Raw genomic sequence first — 25,050 nt, forward strand, 5'->3', positions numbered from 1 at the left:
GCTTCGATAAAAAATGGCTTGGTTTTAATTTACTGCTGGTTCAGGGAGGGAGGGAACATTAGAGTGTAAATTATACTGATACCCAAAGTTTTCTCTCATTCTTTGGCCTTCAAACTTTGGAAACTAAATCCTTGGATGGCACAAACTAGCATTCTGATATTTTTCAACTTTAACTTTAATCTTCAGAAGGGGTAATTTTGTTTATCATCACTGGAACTCGAGAAGGTTATTTCAATATTTCAACGTAAATCTCCAGTTTTGTATTCACATTACAGTGGTAGCACTGCAAAAATACTATGCACATCACACTCGCACAAAACCATTTAAGAATAAGTCAATAAGTCAAATATAATAAGTATACCCTTACTTCAATATGAGAGCTAAATATCAAAATAAACTAAATTTATTTGCTAATTTGCTATAATTTTGCAAGGAAAATGCCTTTATGTGCGACTTATTATCCCTCAAAATTTATATTACACGACCCCCCACCCCTCCCTCCCCCCTAAAAAAAGGAAAATAAAAAGCTAATGCGTCCTTGTAGTTATATTTTTGGATATTTTGACTTTTTGAATTGAGAAAACCTTGATATTAAGATGATTGACAATATAAAAACAAAGTTTACGCTAAAATGGCGTTTTGTTAGGATGTATGATACAGATCTTATATTATTAAAGATGTTGGTGTTTAAGCGGATGTTAAGGCACACCACCACAAGTATATCTTTATGATTAATTAGTTTTAATTATATCACTTTAATTGGTATTCAAAGTACAAAGCATGCTTTAATATTGTTTTTAAGCGAATGGACATCAATTTTCGATCCCTAGTTTTTTAATAATGCTTTTCTATTGTACTTGTGTGTATGTTCGTTACAAAGTTATGACTCAATTCGGCTGTTTTATTATTTTAGGTGTTTTTCCCTTAAAGCATCCAGTCGAGTACAGACCCCCCCCCCCCCTCCCTCCCTAATTATTTAAAATCTGTAGAAGACCTGTCTTGTATATATATATATAATAAATTTAGATCAATAATGCAAAACTAATAGGTGGGCAAAAGCTCTGAATATAATCATTTTAATGCCTAAGAATATTATATCATCTTCAAAGCTATAGTTGATTTTACTGTCTCAATTTAATCATCAGTAACTTTCTTTCAATTTCCCTATTTCTTTTTTTGAAATTGGTCTAAAATATTTACGACCCTAATCCATCAATTATTGCACTTATATCTATCAGCATTTTAAGCCTAAATCATTTTAAAACAATTGAGTACAACTTTTATATCCCCAAGGTATATCTTACACTTTTTATTAACTTTTTATAACAAAGCTACTCTAAAAGAATTGTTTGTTGCCCCCCCCCCCCCACCCCCCCCCCCCCCCATCAACCTTACCACATTTTTAAGGTTAATTTAAAAATAAGAGCAGGGGGCAGTTTTTCTCTATGCATTATCACTGAGAGGCACTAACCATGCTGGGCTAATACGGTACCCAGTTCCCCTAAAGTAACCAAACCTGCCATAAAGTATAAGCAAGCAAATTAAAACCTACCCTTGTCTTATTTATTTAATCTTTTCTTCAAAATAACCTTTTGTTGGTTTTTACCAAATATTTTCATTTTACAGAAATAACCATAGGCTTTTTAACGTGTCAGTTGAGCAAAAACACTTTAGTTAGATATAATCTCCCCTGTATTAGCAACAACTACTTAAGCATTCGCAATAATACAGCTTGCCCAAATTTCTTTCACTACGAAATAAACCATTACTAACGAGCTAAGTAGGTTCTGCTTACAAGGGAATAAATATTAATCTTAGAAGCTCAGCTAATCTAAACAAGCTATATACATATACAAACGTCCTTCTTTGAAACTATTAATATAAATTATATTTTCTCACTTGATATGAAAGACAAATGACAGTATTTTGTTTAGATTTCCTTAACAATGTGCATAATATAATGATGATCGCTGCTTATTGATATTATTGTCCTTGCTTTTTACTTTGGATAAATTTGTTTTTCATAATGTTTATTTCTGTTGCTTGAATTGAAATACATGGATAAAGTGAAAAATTATCGCATACCCTGATGAAATGTTTCTCCAGACTGGCTAATAAAACGATACCCCCCCCCCCCTTTTTGTGTCTTTTTTCCATCCCTTTCCCTGATTAAGGATGAACGTATTAACAAATATCTGAGGACTATATTAGCAATTTAAATTAACAACACGTGTCATAGCATCCACTTTTTAAATATCCATTGTTGTTTGCAACAGTATCCAACACATTTCTTACCACCAATGACATTTGATCCTGCAATTGAACCAATAGAGTAATACTAAACAGACATTTCAGACTTCCAATAGAGTTTGTACACTGTTCAAACTTTCTATCATTTTTTAAATTCTACATAATTTGGGCGTACATTAAACTACTGTCCCAAGGGATGTAAAAGAGGGGGGTAGGGAGATACCCTAACAAATTAGTCATCATATTATTCTTTTTGTAATAGTGTCAAACTAAAAATGTTAGTCTATAACAACTCTGTCTGATAATTTAACCAGAAAATGGGGTACGACAGGGAGAGATTGCGGACCAATTTAAATGTGAGGCTTTGAATTACCTAAGAGTAAACAAAGGAAAATTATTCTTTAAATAATATGGTCCCCTGAATGATGGGGTCCATTGACATAAATTCTAAAATAGAAATGGTTTAACAAATAAGATTTGTTTAGGTTAAGGTTCTCTAAAGCTGTCTTTTCACCATTTCTAGTTCTACAGATGCGTATAGCTTATAAATGACCAATTAAATGTTAATTAAAATGACATCAAATGATCAGTTTTACTTGTTAATAGTTAATGTGCTATTTCCATGTGGAGAGTGATGCAATGGTACCCTCCCCACTATGATTATAAAACTTCCCTAGGAGAATCTTTACTGTACATGAGAACCATATCGGTTAAGCGGTACTTGATATCCTATGGAACGACCAGAAATACAGTTAGACACCCTGTTACTTTAATATGAGGATACATGTCTATAATTGACTTTATTTTTGTTTTATAATTTTTGAGCATTTGTTTTTCAGTTTGCTCTTCCCATCCTGCAGTTACTTTCTTAGAGAATAATAAATGATTAGGTAATGACTGATTAGGCAAGCAGCTTCACAGAACATTTCTTGCCTAGCTGCATAGACTATGTAAACATATTTTAATTTTCAAGTCATTTAAGTTATTACTTTTTTAAAACTTGGATGACAACATTTACAAGTTATCAATTTTATAACATTAATAAGGATGACAACATCCATAAAAGCGAAGCCCTAAAACGGTAGGGCAAGTGAACATTTACACTTATTGTGTCAAAATACAAATAAACAAGTTAAACATATACATGTTTGAATGGACGTACAGAATTTTCTGGTAACGATTATACGGTTACTATGCTTCCTAAGTCGTACCTAAATGTTTTAGGAATCATCATACAAAATTTGAAATTGATAGGACAATTTTAACATGTCTAAATTAACAGTTAACTGCTACATCAAAAGATTCAGAAAGAAAATTATTGTTAAAAATTATTTGTGAACAGAAGTAACGAGCTATAAGAAATTTATTGCATTGAATATTTTTAGAATAGCTATCCTTGGTTGAACTTGAAATTTAACTATGGTATGATAGAAACGTATCAATTAGTCCCCCCCCCCCCCCCCATCTCCCTTTCATAAAAAATCCCCCCCCCCCCCCTCAAACCCATTACAGCATGATCCCGCCCAAACAGTGAGAGGAATATATTTTCACAAATTTAGAATAGACAATATACCTCCCGAACCGAAAGTTGACTACAAAAAAAGTTTGAAAATTATAAATTGAATGGTTATTTTTATTTTAGGTTAAGTTAAGAAAGAATTTAGAAAGTTAGTTAAATCTAAGTGTGTCGTTGAGAGGGGAGATTAGGGGGTGGAGTGTGAATTACACTCTTCCAAAAAGTTGTACAAGCATGTTTTTTTAATTGGTAGCTTAAAAACTTTTAAGTCTTTAATTAGTCTGAACAAACTAGCAGTGTTCAAACTTTTCCACCACTAATTTGATATAACATTAAAGTTTGTGCGTCTTAGAAGCCAACTTATAATTATAAAATGCGTGACATGCTTGTCTGTATTATATATTTCATCTAAAATGCTACTTGCTATGTTACATATGGACATATTTGTTATTGTTTTCCTAATATCTATCCATGCTCGTAGCTTGCAGAACAACAAAGTAAAATCAATCCTTAGAAGCAGAACTACACACAATGGCGCTGTCTACGCTTTTTATTTCAATCAAACATAAATTATGTATCATTTTTGTGTACTAGTGACTTCGCACATTAGCCTCTAGGGACTTAGCAACAAAACGTTAAGTAGAGGATTAGAATAAAATGATAGGGAGGATGTCCAAACCCCGTGGATCACTCCGACTTTTAATTAGGTCTTTGAATATCAGCCAATAGCATTGTAAATATTAACACAGCCAATTCACAATACAATATGCTAGTAGACGAAAAAGGTCTCTTGAGGAGGTGGAAAGATCTATTAGACCCATGCCTATTTTCAATTTTGTTTTTTTTTAAGTAAAAAAATTGTTATTTTTTTGGGGAGGGGAGGCAATTTCTCTTGAAAGGGTTGTGGTACCTTCCCCCAAAATAAAACCATCCCTTGACCAATGAGAAGCTTCATTGTACAGGAGAACCATATCGGTTCAGCTGTTAGCGATTTCCTTTGTTACAGACAAAGAAAAACTTACTACTTAATAGGTTAACACTTATGTTTATAGAGCCTTGTTATTTATGATTTAATGTTTTCTTCAATTAATCATGAAAATTTTTCTTCGTAAAATGCACCAGATTATTTAATATTTTAGAGTTTAAACTATTGCCATACATAAATGTTATAGTATAAAGTTATAGTATGTCCGTTCGTCAGTCACTACGCCAAAGTAAGTTTCATAAAATGACGTGAGAATTTTTTTTTAGCAATCAGGCAGTGTGTTGTGCGAAGCGCACCGAAAAATCATAAATCATTTTATCAGTGTATAATAAATCCTTCGTAGAGTTTTCGGTCGTTTTGTTTTTAACTTTGATGTTTAAAATCCTTGTTAAAAGAAATATTGCATAATGTTTGTGTTTTTAAACCATCTTTTAATCCCCTCTTTCGTGGATTAGAATAAGTATTTCGAAATTTCAAAAAGTAGAACAGGACAGATGTAATTATCAATATTAAAGGCTGTCGGCTGTTATTGTAGACAGGTGTCCATATTTTTGAGCCATTGCATTGGAAAAAATGTAATTTTATCTGCTCAAATCAAAGATTTGTGTCTGGAATTTCTAAAGAGGATTACTTTGACCAATGGGAGTTTACTATTCCACTTACTTGGTTATATATGTACTTTGTATTTTATTTTATTTTATTTTTAAGAATATATTTCTTATATCTATGTGATAATAAAACTTTGCTAAGATCCTGGTAATAATATTATTTGGCAGCATCTTCAAAATCGCAAGTTGGGCACCCACGTCATACCTTTACCATTGCATGGTTAAAAATTTAGGCCTACAATTAGAATCGACCCATACCTCTACCATCTCCTTTTGGTGATACATTTAGGCCTACAATTAGAATCGGCCCAGAGATTTCAAACTTAATATAACACTTTTTGTAATTATCAAATCTTTTTAAGTTTTAAGAAATTAAAGATGAATAGGATGATTAGGTATAATATTAGAAATATCTATGTTTTACTGATAGTGCCAGTCGAGCACTGCGCTATCCCCTTTTAAAAATTATATTGAAAATACAACCTTGCATAACCTTACAAGTAATAAACAAACTACAAAAACTACGCCACCCCACTTATTTCCATTCAGGGAAAGGGTTCTTTTAGGAAAAACGCCGAAATATATCGAGTTATTGCTTAGGCTTAGACAATATAGATTACCTATTTCTTCAATTTTCAAGGTATCATCATTCCACGTTGAAATACCTAAATAAAGGTAGGAGAGGTGATTTGTGACTCAGTTGTTCTGCCAGCTTGGAGTTGGCATCTTATTTCTCCCCACAAAACCGGTTTCTCCCCAAAACAACCCTGGTCGCTCCCTTTCTGGCCATTTGGTCTCTGACTGCCGAATGGGAAAGAATACATATAGATCAGGTTGTTAAATTTAAATTATCTTCGTTTTATGGATGTTTTCATCCTTGTCCTTTATTAATTGTATAAAGTTGTTGTGCTTATAAAATATTAATTCTTGCCATAAATTTGCAGCCAATTAGCTGTTTATTTGCAGCTTATGCTGCTGCTATTCGCCGCCGCTGCCAATCGCAGCTGTCATTGTCCGCCGCCGCCAATTATCGCCGCTGCCGCCGCCAATTGCCGCTGCCGCCGCTATCATTGTCCGCCGCCGCCAATTGCCCCCGCAGCTGTCATTAACCGCCCCAAATTGCCGCCGCCGCTATCATCCGCCGTCGCCGCTGTTATCCGCCGCCGCCGCTGTTATCCGCCGCCGCTGTTATCCGCCGCCGCCGCTGCTATCTGCCGCCGCCACGTAAAGCCATCCACTAATTTAGCTAAAGTAATGTAACATTTTCATGATAATCTATCTTTAATTAAAAATGCTATACTTTATATTAACTACCTAAGATGGCTAAACTATCTAATTACTTTGCTTAAGTATTGAGCTGCCGTTATTCGCCGCCGCCGCCGTTATTAGCCGCCGCCGCCGTTATTCGCCGCCGCCGCTGGTATCCGCCGCCGCCATTTGCAGCCATCCAATTTGGCTAGAGTAATGTAACATTTCATGATAATCTATCTTTAATTAAAATGCTATACTTTATATTATCTACCTAACTATTTAATTACTTGCTTAAGTACTGAGCTGCCGTTATTCGCCGCCGCCTTTATTCGCCGCCGCCGCCGCCTTTATTCGCCGCCGCCGCGACTTACCTTTACTTCTTTCACTTAACTACTGATCTGCCATATCTTTTTCATATCTGTCCTTTAGCTGCAACGCTTTAGCTGTTTCAGCTGCACTATAACATTGTGCTGCAATTTGTTTATCCATTCTTATACCTTCTTTTTAAGAATCGAGATTTGGAACTGCCAGACTGTTGTTTGCAGCCAGACTGCGCCCAGGACGCCCATGAGCCAGCAGATTGTGCAGCAGCCTTGTACAGACCGCCAGCAGGAGAAGCCTTTGTGCCAGCAGGACCATCAGGATCCTCCAGCTTGCAGGTCAAGTTCAGTAAAATATCTCGCATTTTGATCATGTCATTCTTTTATGCTATTTGTTATAATAAACCTTAGATTTTAAATTTTTATATGTTTTTTATCATTTTAATATTTTATTCATCCTGTATGTCAGTAACATCAGTTGTTCTAAACATGGATTCTAACAACAATTTTTGTTTTGGTTTTGAGTACATTGCAAATCTAACAATTATCATTATTATAAGTGTAAATTTTAAAGGGAACTTAAATGATAAGACAATGAATAACAAAATTATATACATCCCCAATGATGATAAACTTAATTACCACTTTTGTAAGTTGAATTAATTTGGTGGAAAGTTTGGAACCTACACAACATAATTTTAAGTTTGTAAGCCAACAAATAAGATAACGTGATTATAAGATTTTGGATACTTGAATTTTTTATAGTCTTATGTCCCGTCACTTCCTGGGTATTATAGATAAATAAAAATATATTGCGAAATAGATAAAAACAAATTGTTAGATAAATAATAAATATTGCAAAAAAAAGTAAATCAGCGATTTAGGTATAGGTAAATTAAAATGAAAGTACATTTAAGAAAGTTGGTATTTCAATGATTATTTGGATAGTGTCTGGGGGGTAGTTTATTTTATCTTCCATGGCCTGTATTTCCCAAGATATTTTAAGATTGATTGTCAATGAAATTTTGAAATTAAGCTAAATACGTTAACATTTAAAATGTTGTACCTACACTAGTAAACTTTTTTACACTATTTTATGATTTTTTCATTCTTATTTATTTAAATTTGAGGATAGTAAAATTCATAACTACTTAGGTTAGAAAGCACATTGCATGAATCTGACTAAAATTTTCAGCGTCTTAAGGATACAGGGATAGCACAATGCACTATTTATAGATCCTTCCCCAATTTTTACATGTAAAAATGTAGCTTGTGAATATTGGAAAAGATTTGAATATAGAGTGATTTATTTGCAATTGTTCTCTCCTTCCCTGACAGTCCATATCCCATGAAGAGTCAGCCAGAGTTCAGAGATGACTTACACCACACACACACACACAAATACACACACGCAAACACCAAAGTTGAGAAGTGGGGATGGGGAGGGAGGAGGTTAGAAAGGTCACACAACAACCACATCAACAGCAAGACCCAAAACCACAACACAACAACAGAGTTGAGAAAATTCACCACAACAGCTCTCCACAGTGGAACGTTGTTGGATAGAATTTAAAAAGTAAAAATATGAAGGTAGGGGGGAGGGATGGACCTTAAAGAATTTAAATTCATTTCTTCCATGTCCATAATTGTAAACAAGCAAAGGAAGAATTTCACAAACATTGTAATTAAATTTAAAAGAACATTAGTTAATCATCCATATTAAAATTCTTAAAAATAATAGGGTTCCTTTAAAAGGGAACATTTTGATTACTAAAACTTAATTTCTTGGTTTTTTATCGGGACAGCGGCAAGTGTCATGTGCGACGCCATAAAATACGTCTAAATAGGAAGGATGAGAGGAGAAGTGGTAAAGGAAATCCCTAAAAAAAGATGGATAATGACGTCACACATGACACTTTTTGCTGTTCATTTTTATCCAAATGATGGAACAATGTGCATCTTTCTCTACAGCTGTACTATGTTGTAACAGCTTATCAACAACAAAGAAATAATTGTACTGCTCATGTGTGTGTGTGTGTGGGTGTGTGTGTGTGTGTGGGTTGTCTATGTGTGAATTTGTGTGTGTATAAGTTTGCATGATACATTTAAAGAGATTTTTGGAAAACGTAAGTGTTCTAAAAAGAATATCCTTCAACCAAAGAAATTAAAACTGAAAAAGTTGTGATTCAGACGACGTCATTAATTTTTTTTTTTTTTTGGGGGGGGGTTAATATCTGAATTACCCACCACAATAGCATAAATATAAAATATTCGTTTCATTCGTTACTGAGACAATTTGATTTAACCATGACAATAAAAACTTACTGCTTAATTATATTAAAGGAATTAGGATTTATAAAGGTGATTCATCTAAAATTTATCAAATTATGAATATACAAATATTTTGAAGTTATTTATATATCCATTTAATCATGAGACTATGTATGTAAGCAGATAATATGTGTATGTGTATGTTCTCTTGTCTGCTTCATGTCTATCTAGGATGAATTAAAGCTGTGCTTCATATGAGCACAAACAAACACAGTTTGGCCCGTGTATAGGCAAATATACTTAATGGCTCGTCAGCTGCGCTTTCAGCCGCGCGGCTGCGACTGGGTTGGCTGAGGCTAATAGTAATGTAATCGGCTGCGCTAATTGCGACTAAGGATCTCTGACACATAGTGTGTCTAAAGGTGGCTGCAGTTTAGGGCGGCTGATTCTACCTCCAAGCTGCCAAGCTTCCTAAATCAATGCAGCTGTCTGAGGCTCATTTAAGCTGGTGGCGGCTCTGGATGATATAAATCTGCATTACAACTTATTTAGATGTTATTCATTGTTTTCCGATTATTTGTCCAAACCTAAGCATGAAAAAACAAGCATTAAAAATATTCAGAACAGCATTCTCGTTACATTTTTTTAAAGTATGGGGTTAAGTTGTATTAAATTGCTGGCTTAGCGAAAAGGCAGCATGATAAAGGCAACAAAATAAAGAAAATAAATTAAATAAAGATAAGTATATATATAATTTGGTCCAAAATTTGTGTAATTCTAAACCAAATCTGGCTAATTAAGTGATTACGAGGCAAAACGTCCCACAGTCAACCGACCCTTTGATTACACGACCTTCTCTGAAAGTCCTAACTGCGCATGATACTGATTTGTGCCTGTAGTGAACCAAGGTATTTCCACGTATCCAACTATTAACATCGCGCACATAAATAACAGCAGTAGGAACCATTTTTAACGTCTTTATTTATGACGCGGTTTGGGGCCGAAATTAAAAAATATTGGCTTTCGTTGATGATTAATGGCTTTAATTGCTAAACCCTGTTTAATAAAGATTATAATATAATGTTTATATTATTTCAATTTTGCATTTAAAACAAATAGTTGTAATGCTTGCAACGAATTGAATCATTAATATTTTATTTAAATAGGAGAAGGATAAAAATAAACAGAAATATTATCTAAAATAACTTTTTTCTCATTAATCGTTACATTTCAGAGGGCTTAGAAAAACCCTTTTCAGGGGGGATGGGATTTTTCTCCCCCGTCAACGGCCTTTCTCAAGTCAAAAAGTGGCTTTAGTAAGCTTATTAATAAGGTTACTTTATGATTGGAGCAAAAAAGTCGTAAAGAATGTGATTTAGTATTTTTTAGACATCTTTAAAAATGTATTTGTATTTATTAGGATTATTGATGGCACCTTTGGTCGCCAAAATGGTTTTGTTCTTAAAAGTTGCCATTTGAAGAGACAAAATTGTTAAACCTATGCTAGTACCTTTCACACAACTAAAATGAGAAGCAAACATTATAGGGGAGAGGTCTATATTACCCTCCCCCAGAATAAACTTTCAAGAAAGTAAACTACCATTGCATTGGGAGATGAGCCCCTTCTATCCTTCAAATATCAAATATTCATTGTGGGAGTAATATTTTCTTTGATGGTTAACCTTAACAGTCTAAGACCTTTTCAGTAAAAGGATCGATTACTAACATAAAAGATTAATTCATCGTTTAAAATGAAGAAGCTTTATTTCTGTCCTAACTTTAACGAATTGAATTACTAATATTTTATAAAAGTTTAACTTCAGTTTTGACATTTAGGGCCTAGAATTAATTTTTTTTCAGCAAACCTATTCTAAAATTCAAAAAGTTTAAGGTTTCCCTTGCATAATAGACTTGTCGTATGAATCTCAAACTCTAATATGTTATTCTTTGTGCATATTACTTCAAGAAGATGTAGTTTTATATTAAATTTGATCATCATTTTTATTGTGCTTCCTTCTAAAGGAAAACCATCAACTTGTTTTATATCCTCGATTACGTTATAGAAATTTGAATTAGTATATTTAATTTTTTTCATACTTTATCTTATGAAAAAATAATTAATAGCTGTGTAACTAAGGTATGTACGTTGGTCCGTCCGTCTGAGCATTTGCTTCTTACATTTATTCATTAAGCCACTGTAGAATATGGAATTATATCATAAAATGGATTTATTACTACATGGATCTTACACAAGATTATCATGTATTCAATAAAGTAAATCTTGTAGTGGGCTAAAATAACGGATCCAATCCCTTCTTCCCTCCAACTAGAAAAACGAAGAGACCAATGAACGACATGAGAAATAGCAATTTTTCCCCTGTCATATTATCCACGTATATACGCCATCCATTTATAAGAGAAAAAAAATGGATTAATATTTTTTATTTTTTCTATCTATCTATCCTAACTATTGTTACATAGAATGAAATTTCAATTAATTTAGTTTCCTAACTTTATCACGCAAAATTATGAAAGCCATAAATAATTTGATTCCGCATAAAAGTACTTATTCAAGATGGACGCAATAGTTTTTCTCTAAAAGTTATCTGTCTGTTTGTTCGTTCGGATTAAGCTTGATATCTTGCAAGCCACTCGATGGTTTTAGGTTATTATTTAAGGGAATAAATCCAACCCTCCACACAGACATAAAGAGGAAATAAAGAACATTTTTTTATCAGGAAGGGAAAGAACAATGGCAATTAATTAAAGTTTCCTTAAAAGTGCGAAGATTAATTTATCATTGATTATCTTATCCCAGTATAATAAAATGTTGACAATAAGTTATTTTGATGTCAGAAAAAAGGTAGAAAGAGCAGTAAAGTTCAGATTTTCTCAAGACTTATTTTCGCCTTGCGATAAGGGCATACCATGCATAATAAAAGCGATGGGGTATAGTAGAATTTTCAAAACATATTTGTAATAAAGAATCGCTTGATAACAGACTATTTTTAAAATTATTTTGTCACTATTTTTACTAAAGATCTTTTTCTACACAGCATTGCATATCACCATGTTGTTATTATTACCATTGCTTTCCAAGATGACAAAAATCAGGGATCAAAAGGGATAAGACATTGGCCAATATATTGATGTACATACACAGTGTTAATACACAAAATTAACCCTTCTGTACATGGCAGTTAGTGGTTGAAACGTTTGGACACTCAACTTAATATACCAACTAATTAATGAAAAGTCACCAAATTGTAAAGCCAACAAATAAACAAACGTTATTATAAAACTTTGAGGACTGTCCCCTCTTTCTCTAGACAAAAACTCACAACTCCTTTTTGATGTTTTAGGATTACGCCGATTGTTTGACCAACCTTTTTTCTTACTCTTTTTGACTTTTCGACCTTTCCCTATTTCGAAGCAGGATGAAAATGTTATTTTATGTTAAAAATTTATTTCACGGTTTGGTAATAAACAGCAACAACGCCCAAAGAAAGCCTATAATGCTAAAAACAAATAAAACTGAGAAAATGAAACATAAAATAGAATTATATTTTTGTTTATATAGAAACATTTACTTGTTAAATTTTTTTGATAAATAATCTTTTCTTTTCTTGTCATGATTTTGCAGTAACTCCTAGGGGATGAAAATTGAACTTGAAATTTTCAAATCTAATTTTCTCAAAAAGACCCTTCTGAAGTATTTTGGTTTTACCTGGAATCATCATGGTTTTATGTCTAATTTTATCACACATAGGTCCCAGAGCTCGGCACTTACTTTAGTCTTTATTTAATTGTAGCCTGGTGTGTGCAACATTGCTGTTCAATCTTCTGTGCCATGATTAATGGTTATTTGGCTATTTTATGCATAAAATTTTAGTTTTTAGTTGTTTTGTAATCACTAATTTAGCAACATTTCTACATTTCTTTGTTTACAATTTCATACAAATCTTCCTACAGTTAAGAGTTTGAATCCATTTTTATAGAAGCAGAAATATAATCTATGATTACGGATTTTACCCTAAAAACATAAGGTATGATTCCATTTTCCCCTCTCTTGGTAATGTTATCATCATGGCCGAGATGATTTGTGTAATACACCATTCCATTCGATAAAAATAGATTCAACCTCCTAACTGTTTTAGACCAAAACAACAACAAACGGAAGTTTTTACAATGAAAACTTTTAGCGCGCCTGTATATGAAGTTTTACTGTGTTGAGTAATTGGGCTTTTAGTAAAGTAATAAAAATCGCAATTAATATTTCATATAGTCCCAACTTAATTGGCAGCTGTCCTTTTTTGAATTGGTAGAAGCTGCGCTAGATCTTTAAGTACAAAATTGTCCTTGTTTTCGTCTCTACGGGGCGTCATAAACCTGACAGGATTTTTATTAAGTGATCTATTATGTAACTTTTATGCAAATTTATAATCCTACTTTATATGATCATTATGTTAGAGTGTACAAAACAAAACAAAACAAAAAATGCATTAAGCAATTAAAAAACTTAAATAAAACATTTAACTTTTAAAAAACAATTTTACTATTCCTCAATACAATTTTATATTTCATACACAATAGAAGTCTTTTACCTAAGCAATTTTGTTGAAAATATATTAAGGATATTTGTATCTATAAAAAATGAATAATTGAAAAGTTTTTGAATTGCTATTGTCGATAAATCCCAGATTTTAATGAATATCTTTTCTATAGATTAAAATTTTTATTGGGAAAGTTGTCACTTTCCCTCAAAAATCCTATCGAGCGGTAAATCCAACTTCCTGACTTTCAAAATAAATTATAAAAAAAAACACTGCGTTGAGGGAAATACTAACCATACAGCGCCGCAAAGCACCTGATAAAACCTAACATTACCAATGTAAAAACTAAAAACATATTCATTTTTAATTTATTTTAGGATAAGGGTGGTGGTGGGTATGGTGCTTATCTAGGCACTTTGAGGGAAACCATTGGAAAAGTGTTTAACCCTGCGAATTGGAGATGGTGTTCCTAATTTTTAGTAAACGTTGTGGTCAACAAAGTGACATATAAACAAGCCGCTGTATAGAACAGCTGCGCTTATTAACAAACATATTTATTTTTAAAAAACGATTAATCATACATAAATTAAACTATAATATAATTCTTTGTCTGTGCTTATAAAATTGACCCACAGTATTAAACTAACAAGGATAATTTTGTCCATATCCTTTGAAATTAATTGTGTCATTATTTTAGATATGAGAGTCCAGTTTTAGTGGATTTTGTGCCAGTAAGTCTCGTTTTATCGAAACAAAATCCCTTAAAATTATAGGCTGAAATTGGGCAGGCCTTCCTTTCAATTTTTACATCTTCATCTCTATTAGATCACTGTGCACGCCATTAATTCAAATCTAAGCAAGGCACAAAACTGAAATAGACTGTCACACCAGTCAAATAACTATTTGACGGATTTGCCCTAGTTATATACTAGTTGTGCTACCTTTAGAGATAGATAAACCGAACAAATCAAATATAAAGATTAAACCAAACATTTATAGACGAATGAGTTTTAAAGTTTTCTACTTTAGTCAAAAATATTTTTTTCAAATTTCTTTTCTTTCTGGTTATTTTTGGTATGTAAAAAAGTTAAAGGCTGAATATCTTTTTTCAAAGCTGTTAGTGAGATCTTTCTGAACAGGAGAAGCGAAAACAAACCTCTGAAACTCTTATTTAACTCTGTGTAGAATACTAAGATCTTTATCTGACTATTATTGACATGTCGGACAGATTTCTTAGGCCTAAAAATGTTCTAAAAATGTTGGTTGGGTGTAAAAAATTCAATGCAGATTGCACTTTAGGTTATCATTCAATCAGCCACCAGTTTGTAAAAATATTTCCACAATTTTTTATTGCAAAATTTGTTTTTATGTAGATTTTAAAATGCTATGCTTAGAATTTTTAATCTTTTGTAAGAAGTAAAGGTGATTTTTATCTGCAAGAATAAATCTCTGAAATAGCTCGTTCGAATATCTAACCTAAATGTGCCATATGTATAAAAATAACTTAAAAACCCTCCGATTTACACGCAGATGAAAAGTAAGAGATTTAAAAATCCATAGAAACATATTGATATAGTAATATTGGTTCTTTTGTATTCTGTGATTTTCACCCCCTAAAATATACTTAAAACTGTTCAGGAACTATGATATGCTTTTAGAACCTTTCACAGTTTTGAGTTCATTAAATTATAAATAATATATAAAACAAATAGCATAAGAGAAGTTATATGGCTTTAACAACATGAAGCCTATCTATATTTCTGTAGTTCCTTATTCTATGTTTAATAAGAAGATTTGTATTTGGCTAAGATCAAACTAACATAATCAAATTTTACATATCTTACATTTTTATAAAAGATTTGGGGTAAGGGCGCATTTTGTACAAAATTTATGACAAAAGTGTTGAATTTTTAAAACAACAACTGGCTGCTTTAAGGGCGATTTCGGTAGTTTAGAGACTTATTAAACTATCTAAGAAACAGTTGATTATTTCTTTTTTTACCAGAAATAAGACAATGGCCAATAGATTGATGCACATCCCTAATGATGACACACACAATTAACCCTCTGTAGATTAAAATTAATGATTGAAACGTTTGAACCCTCAACTTCACAAACCAGCCAATCAAAATTCAGTAAAAGTCACCAATGTTGTTGAGCCAACGAATAAGAAAACGTTATTGTAAAACTTTGTGAGCTAGTGTAATAAACAGCCCTTTGTCCCCTCTCTCTCTGCTTTTTTAGTAGCGAAGCTACTCTATAATTCGAAATGTCCGTCCGTCCGTCCGTCTGTCCGTCTGTCCGTCCGTGTGAGACAGAATAGGGGAAACGTGATTTTCTCGGCTCCTATTAAAGATAGACAGCTGAAATTTTTTGACAACATTCCCATTATTAACTATTAACTATAAAACATTAAGGGCGATCGGACCGCTTTTTATAAGGTTTTAGGCTATTTTTGTATTTATCACATTTTTCTCCATATCTTCAGTGTTTATGGTCCGATTTTCAAAATTTTTTCAGTTTTTGATATCAAGATTAAATTTCCTGTCGTTTACAGAAAACAACCATGACGGCCACACTGCCATTTTGCAGGTTTTAGGCTATTTTGTATTTTTCACATTTTCACCATATCTTCAGTGTTTATGGTCCAATTTTCAACATTTTTCAGTTATAGATATAAGAATTAAATTTCCCGTCGTTTAAAGAAAACAACCATGACGGCCAGACTGCCTTTTTGCAGGTTTTAGGCTATTTTTGTATTTTTCACATTATTCTCCATATCTTCAGTGTTTATGGTCCGATTTTCAAAATTTTTTCAGTTATAGATATCAAAATCAAATTTCCCGTCGTTTAAAGAAAACAATTATGGCGGTCAGACTAGCTTTTATCAGGTTTTTGGCTATTTTTATATGTTTTACATATTTCCCCATATATTTGGTGTTTTTGGTCCAATTTTCAAACTTTTAGGGGATATCAGTATAAAATAATTTTTCCCATTGTTATGAGAATCTTTTATGTAATCTGCTTTGACCTTTGTCATCATTAAAAATAAAACAAATTTAGTGTTAATTTTCTCCAATAAATCTATTCTTGATTTTAATAAATACACTTTAAATCTACTTTTACGTATTTCCATCTACGATTTTTTGTGCTTCGCTACTTATGGATGTTGTCATCCTTGTATTGTATATTAACGGCGGGAATCTAACAGTTGAGTAACTCGTTACATTTGCGATTGTCAAGATCTTTAAAAGTATAAGAATTTATACAAGAATTTTTTTCTCAAAAATATTTAAATTTCTTAATTATATTGTGTGGAAATTTTAATATAATTGGTCTAATTTATTATAACTTTTATTAATTACTTAATTGATGAGAATGTGATTTTTTACCTGTGGTAGCAGGTGCTACTTTATAATTAAGAATGTCCGTTCGCACATCTGCATGAACATACATCATTAGAGTCGCTTTACATTTACAACTTTTATAGTAAACTTGTCATTCATAAATAACAGAAATAAGGTATAAATAACAAATTAAATAAATCTAAAATAATATTGGGGGGGGGGGGGTAAATAGAGAGGTCGAAATGTCCGTCCGTCCGCCCGTCTGTCCGTCCGTCCGTGTGAGACAGAATAGGGGAAACGTGATTTTCTCGGCTCCTATTAAAGATAGACAGCTGAAATTTTTTGACAACATTCCCATTATTAAGGAGCACAATTAACTATAAAACATCAAGGGCGGTCGGACCGCTTTTTAGCAGGTTTTAGGCTATTTTTGTATTTTTCACATTTTTCTCCATATCTTCAGTGTTTATGGTCCGATTTTCAAAATTTTTTCAGCTATTGATATCAAAATTAAATTTCCTGTCGTTTACAGAAAACATCCATGACGGCCACACTGCCATTTTGCAGGTTTTAGGCTATTTTTGTATTTTTCACATTTTCACCATATCTTCAGTGTTTATGGTCCAGTTTTCAATTTTTTTTCAGTTATAGATATAAGAATTAAATTTCCCGTCGTTTAAAGAAAACAACCATGGCGGTCAGACTGCCTTTTATTAGGTTTTTGGCTATTTTTATATGTTTTACATATTTCCCCATATATTTGGTGTTTTTGGTCCAATTTTCGAACTTTTTTGGGATATCAGTATCAAAATAATTTTTCTCATTGTTATGAGAATTTTTTATGTAATCTACTTTGACCGTCGTCATCATTAAAAATAAAACAAGGTTTCGTGTTTATTTTCTCCTATAAATCTTTTCTTGATTATAATAAGTACACTTTAAATCTACTTTTACGTATTTTCATCCACGGTTTTTTGTTCTTCGCTACTTATGGATGTTGTCATCCTTGTTCTATAATTAAAGAGACAATTTCCCTCAAAATATTCCCCTTTTATTTTGAACCAAATTGAAGGAGGGATTTTTCGTGTATTAGCATATTGTCTTGGGTTACTTGGGCAACATGTATAGGCCAAGAAGAGGTCAAGCCTAACTAAAATCCAATCACCCTTTATTTTCAATTTTCTTAATGGGGTGGGCTTATGTAGTCACTAGCCACTATGAAGGAAACAACCATTTGAGAAGTAAAGATATAAAATAGTATAATAAGCTGTAATTATATAAAATCCCCCCCAAAAAAATATGCAACACTGTCAGAAAACAGATGGAGGAATGAGAAAAGGAGACTTGGTATTCAGTGACGGCAAAGTTTCGGGAAAACTAACGCAGAACAGACCCTGATCATAAAGTAGTTGCATTACACAAAAAAACTATATATAAAAGCACGGCAGACCTGCCTTCCGACCTCCTATTTACTCTGCTGTATATTTGTTTAAATTATTCCTGTTTTTCTTGTAATATATGTTAAACATTGAAAGAGTGTAGATGCCAACTCTGGTCGCGCAAATAATTCCTACCTAAAATACATAACACTCTAAAAAAAAACAGCTTAAATTGGACAATTATGTCAAATAGCAGCCAAGTGATAACAAGATAAAAATGATCATCCTGATCCCCATTTAAAACGAAGAGCAAAGTATGATGATTATCATTTTCAAAAATATTTCAGGCAATCAATGTTTAAAAACGGATTTTAAATTGCCAATAAATCAATCAATATGACTTGTTGTATACTTATTTTTTTTAAATTAAATAGATTCTAATCCATTTTTTTGTATGCCATGTATTCGACAATAATACTGCCATAGAAAAAGTCCTGTCTAAAATATTTCATTTAATTCATTATCACTTTAATTAATCTTCCAGTTTAAAAGGCTGTAAAAGGAAGAAAATTTAGGGCAAAATTTTCTATGTCCGTTGGCAGTCTCACTCTTACTTATAAACATATACTGATGTAGAGAAGCTATGCTATAACATCAGAGAAAAACCTGATCAATTCAGATTATGAGAAGCAGAAATTTAATTAACAATAAAATATATTTTTTAAAGTGTTACGTGTAATGCAGTTTGGATTGAATCAAGATGAATAATATGCTATTATATCAATTTATCTACAATCTACATACTATCGGCTACGGCCCTAGAGGCCTCTACAAGCATTTGAGTGAATGGTGGGAGGGAAGAGTCGGACCTCCACTTTTAGTTTAAATTTTAAATGAAAAGTCATTTTTTCTAGGGACGATTTCTCTTGGTCCCATCCTCCAAAATAGTTCTAAACCTTCCCTGGATAGCTACAGACAGACAGATTTTAATCTTAGGAAGGTTTTTAACTATTTTTCTAGACCCTCTTTATGTGCAACGTTGAAAATATGCGATACATAATTTTTTCATATTTTGAGCGAAAATGTGTAAATTGCAGTTCTGGGGTAGCTTTACTAAAAAAGTATTTCAGATTTCCATTTTTGTTATAGACTTTTTAGCCCAGTTACCTCTTTGTTAATTCAAATTTGGATGCTACAAATACACCCTGTCCGTCGAAAACTGTTTTTTTTAACGCTTATTACTCCCTTACTATTTAGGCTAAGTTAGTAAATTAAAAGGATTTGGCAGCCTACTATTGTCAGTTTTATGGAATAAATATGAAAAATCTACAAAATAACAGGTAACAACATATATGTAGATATAGAGTATCTATGCTACAAATAGGGGTATTGTTCGTGCCAAGTGTCCAGACCAAATGATAAACCAACAAACGTATTATCTCCGATTGAGAACATTGAAGAAAAAATTTATTAAATAAATAAATATGTTTGGAAATGTATGTTATATAAGGGAAGGTTGATTTTCTCAACTACTATGTATGATAGATGTATAATTTTTTGAGTTGATAATTAAGCATCATTATTCAATTAACTAGCCTTGCTTATCTGTTTCTCGGATTATGGAATTGTAAAGAATAAGATGTTCGATATCTGGTAACTGGTCGTATATTGTAATGGCCGGATATCCGGCCAGGCCGAATATCTGGCCAAATCCGAGTATTGATTATTGTTCAATATAACTATGTATACTGCTAACAGGTTCCTGAATGGTTAGGAACCATAGTACAGTTGAGACTATTTTGTCAGGTATACAAGGATAGGACAAAGGACAATACAATAAGCCTCAGCTACTTTCTTAAGTGTACAATTAGTGACTATTGATAAGAATTACCTCATACGGGCGGGGATGCCGTCCATGACACTCAAACACCAGGTCTAACAACTTAGAATAACTAAGGGGAACCAAATGTCTCCTTTTCTGTCTAACTACCCGGGGTATTAGGTTGAATAACACCCATCAGACAAACAGCTCTTTGATTGCACGACCTTTTCCTAAGAAGACCTAACTGTGCATGGTAATGAGCTGCGCCTTTTTGGGGCCAAGGCATTCCCTCTACTCTAATTATTAATATTTGCAACTGACATAGGAGCAGTAGTTACTAGTAACCATTTTTAACTTCTTTAGTTATGACGCGGTGTTCAGCCGAGATTCGACCCTATTATTAATGTTAAGAAGAGGAGGTTATAGATTAATTCATCTGTCTTTGTCCTTTCCCTTCCTGGTGTTTTCACAATAGTCAATTTTGTTCACGTGCCTAAATTGGGCCATAAAGATATGACATTTAAACGTTTGGACAACATTTATCCAACCATGAACTGGGCGGACCAAAAATAAAGTACAGCAGCTATGTACATATTTTTGCTTATTTTTGTAAAACGCACCACTTTACACTTATTATACGTCCGCAGGTTGTCAAACTCAAACATACATCACGCATAAACGTCGAGAAATAAAATTAGTGAAAACATTAGTAGGCTGTCTGGGTATAAGCCCTTTCGTGACACCGCGTCTTAAGGGGCGTTTCGTCGTATTTTCACAATAACTTTTGATATATTATTTTAATTTAGGTTAGTTAAGGTGATTGCCACGCAAAGTTATAGTCCCCCGCATGGGCTAGAAATAGGGGAAAAGCTACTGTGAAAATAAGAAAACAAGGATGACAACATCCATAAAAGCGAAGCTCTGAAAGGTTAGGACAAACGGACATTAACACTTGTATAGTATCTGAACTGAAAAATCGGAACATAAATGTATAAATGTCGAATCAAAATTGTAGGTAAATTTGTTGAAAAACTGCTTAAAATAGGATAATGTTTATGGACATACTTACATTTTTGGACTTGATTATAGAGTTGCTTCGCTTATAATATTGTTTTTTGTTGTCCCAGGAATCAATATACCAAAAATCAGATCAAACGGATAATTAAAACACTTGAAAATTTGTTGTTAAAAAAGTAGAAAAATCAACATGTTTAAAATGGACGTACGGACATTCTGGTAATGATTATAGAGTTGCTACGCTTTCAAAATCGTACCCAACTACTACAGGAATCATCATGCAAAGTTTGAAATCGATAGGACAATTCTAACATGCCTAAATTAACGAATAAAAGCTATCTATCTCGGACGGACGTACGGACGGACGTACGGACGGACGTACGGACGGACGGACGGACGGACGGACGGACGGACGGACGGACGGACGGACCGACCCTAATTATAGAAAAGCTTCGCTTTTAAAAATACGATTTCAAATAAAGCAGCCAAAGACACCAAAAATTGCAGTTGTATATAAACTAAACAGTCGCAAAAAAACTAAATTTACTTTTATATACATAGTTTTCGACATATCCAGAAATTAATCGCCTATTTTGTCCAGTTTCATTTAAGATTTGTTGGGCACCCATTTCATGTTTTTCTCGCATCATTAGAATGAATGGGTATTACAAGTTGAGCGGATTTTCATATCACTAGCTTTTTTATAAAGAGCATTGCCAGGATATTCTTACATTCATGCTAAAAATACATAATAGTGTATATAAAAAAAACCCAGTTTTTTATATTTTATCATCAGAAAAGGTAAAAGTTATTAATGTAGGTATGAAACTTTGCGGAACTTTTTGTTCGTTTTTTATTTCAACAACCAATGGGAAAAAAGTGTTTTCTGTTATTTTACAATACATTTATAGGTATTTTTGCCTTACTTGAAAACAGATATTTTGTTTTGTATGTTAGTTGTTTGGAAATAACTCTCTTTTTTATGTATACCAATGGTAAAACGAAAAGTAAAGGCAAATATAATTCCTAAAGTTAGAGAAAAGCTGATTTTCATTTACACGACTTATTTTTTTCATGAAAATTCCTCAGACCAATCTTTCTGTAGGATCATTAAAAAGAACTTTCAACAATTATAAATCTATCTCAACCAGAACATTTACATTAGTTACTACTGCTGCTTCAAAGAAAAAATCTGCATTGTCAATCGCATCTCTTGTAGAAGTGAATCAAGCAATATTAAAATAAAATTGTATTGATAACTGTGAATTTAGTGTCATCCGTGTTATTATCCATTTTCATATTCCTATATCCCTGAGCTTGTAAGATCTCTGAAATGTGCCTATAGCCATAATAAAAATGCAGAATTTTATTATAATAAGTATCAAGATTAAATTAGATTTAGAGCACAAGCTTGAGTTGAACATTGTACGAAACTTGAACAATAGTATTAGAATAATCTAATTACAAACAAAGACAATTATGCCTACGCTAAGCAGCTAAGCTAAGTAGCTAAGCAACAAAAAAAACAGATTAGAGAAAAAATATAGGACATTAAATTGTAATAATTAGCAGGGATTTCAAGGAAAAAGACAATGACCGATAAATTTATGTTCATTAGTATCTTTAATCCCTCATTTAAAACTCAAAACAAAACAAAAAAAGAGTCAAACCTTATTATCAAAAAAATAATAATTTATGAAAATATTTTTAGATAATTACTTGTTAATATAAGACTTTATTGTTTATAGCTCTTATATGTAACTACTTTATATGAACGCCCTAGACATTCAAGGGGAGTGGAGAATTTCGGGGTGTTTACCCACATCATAATAAGAAATCCTCATTATAACCCCCTCAAAATTTTAAAAAATACATAAAATACACCCAAATCAAAAAGAAAGTTTGGATATCCTGTTTAAAACTAAAAACTATAATTATATTTTCTCGTATTCATTCGAATCCGGTGGATAGGAACCGGTTCTCATCCATACGAAAAAACTATGTCTAGCATCGTATCATATCCAGCTTTCTACGAATATAGAAATGTACAATCATAAGATTAAAACCAGTTTTTTTAGCCGGTGCCTTCGGCACCTCGGGGCTAAAAAAACTAGTTTTAATCTCATAATTGTACTTTCTATATCCGCGAAAAGCCGTTTATAATACGATGCGAGAAATAACTATTCCAGCCTCTATTACACCGTACAGACAAACTAAAATTGTAAAAAAGTTTCAAAATCTCTATGATAACCAGCGTTTTGATTCATTAACCATTTTACCGTAATTTAGCAGGCATTCAAATCACAATCATTGTAATTCCCTCACCCAGAGGCGATTCTTCTTTGAAAGATCGCTTCAGGAGAAAGGTATAGGCAGGTTGATAGAATAATTCGAATTTTTCTTTTGGTCATGTCTGTATTAGAGTAAAACACTAGACAGGGAAGGGGGTAAAAAACTGTATGTCCTCATCCCGAGGACCTTGAGCCGTATCTAAATTGGGTCTTTGAAAATCAACCAATAGTATCGGGAATATTAACACAGCCTAGTAGTAGAAAACTATTTGCTAGCAGACGAAAAAAGTCCTTGGATGTCCGGCAGGTAGTTATCTGTATATGCATCTATACTATAAATCTGTCATGTCTGTAAGGACTGTAGGCTCAAACCACCCCTCCTCGTCCTCAGCTTCCTCCCAATATCTTGAAATCTGCCCCAGAACTTTAAAATTTTGAAACAGTTGGTCCAGCCTTTTACGAGATATTAGCACACACACACATACACAGCTTATTACTTTATAGTATAGAATATGGTATGTCCGTACAGCATTCGGGAAAATCATAAAATTTAATTTTTATTTTGTTAACCATTCAGATTAATGGAAATCTATTCTATAATTAACTTAGTGTTTGTTTTATCCAACGACACTTTGAAATTAAACTGTAGGGAAAGAAATAAGTTTAGAGAAAAATAAAGATTCTTTTCAGTTTTATCTTTCTGATTAAAAAAAACATTTTTTAAATTTCTGTTATTTGGTACTTTAATCGCCGTTTATCCATGCTAGGTTGTGCAGCAAACGTTTTAGCCAATTTATTTTTGGGTAGATAAAATTATAAAACTTTTTGTCCAACACAGGGTTAAACTATTTGTACTCAGGTGTGTAATTTAAAGGGGATCACCAGCCGCTGCTTCTTCTAGTGACGTTGAATGTAGTACTTACTTACATTCGCAATAGTTAGGTAAAAGATTATTATTTGGCTCATAAAATGGAACTCAATTCCATAGTTAGGACTTACAGAAAAAGGTTTGGCAATCCACGAAGGTAAGTTATCTTTTTTTTACTTTAAAAATAGTTGTATTAATCTTGTATCTGAATAATTGCTGTTGGTATTGATCCCTTTTTCAAAATATGGTAGAATAGTGGATTAATGAATCTACATAATATCAACCATAGAGAGATAGGGGACAATGGACTGTTTTTTACACTAGTCCTCAATGTTTTGTAATATCTTTTTCTTATTAGTTGGCTTAACCCTTTTGGGGACTTGAAATGGATTTTGATTGGTTGGTTTATTAAGTCGAGTGTGCATACGATTCAACCACTAATTGTAATCTACAGAAGGGATTATTTTGTATATCATCATTGGGAATTACATTAACTTATCGGCTATTGTCTTATCTATTTATAAAAACAAAAATCAGAATTTCGCACAATTTTATTGGGTAGAAGATTAATT

General features: G+C 32.6%; 2 protein-coding genes across 3 annotated transcripts in view; one reads left to right on the plus strand and one right to left on the minus strand.

Annotated features, from left to right (window-relative positions):
- The window catches only part of LOC145319242 (innexin inx2-like), a 244,112-nt gene extending 221,554 nt beyond the window's left edge, over positions 1-22,558 (minus strand). For both annotated transcript variants that reach the window (XM_080161249.1, XM_080161248.1), the window contains exon 1: positions 22,530-22,558. The gene's annotated coding sequence lies outside the window, so the exon portion shown is untranslated. The remainder of the gene's footprint in view (positions 1-22,529) is intronic.
- On the plus strand, positions 6,199-7,349 carry LOC145319222 (uncharacterized). Its single transcript, XM_080161198.1, has 2 exons — positions 6,199-6,610; positions 7,120-7,349. Exons 1-2 carry the CDS (start codon positions 6,329-6,331, stop codon positions 7,339-7,341), a joined length of 504 nt encoding a protein of 167 aa, XP_080017324.1. The 5' UTR covers positions 6,199-6,328; the 3' UTR covers positions 7,342-7,349.
- Positions 22,559-25,050: the final 2,492 nt, after the last annotated feature.

This window comes from Acartia tonsa, chromosome 5 (assembly GCF_053477335.1).
Source record: "Acartia tonsa isolate MP-2025a chromosome 5, ASM5347733v1, whole genome shotgun sequence".
NCBI lineage: Eukaryota > Metazoa > Arthropoda > Copepoda > Calanoida > Acartiidae > Acartia > Acartia tonsa.

What these genes read in the sequence shown, in the direction of transcription:
- LOC145319222 (XM_080161198.1), top strand. Translation starts at nt 6,329, where the DNA reads ATGCTGCTGCTATTCGCCGCCGCTGCCAATCGCAGCTGTCATTGTCCG. An exon ending in CATCCACTAATTTAGCTAAA is followed by an intron (nt 6,611 to 7,119) that starts GTAATGTAACAT and finishes CTTCTTTTTAAG; the next exon opens with AATCGAGATTTGGAACTGCC.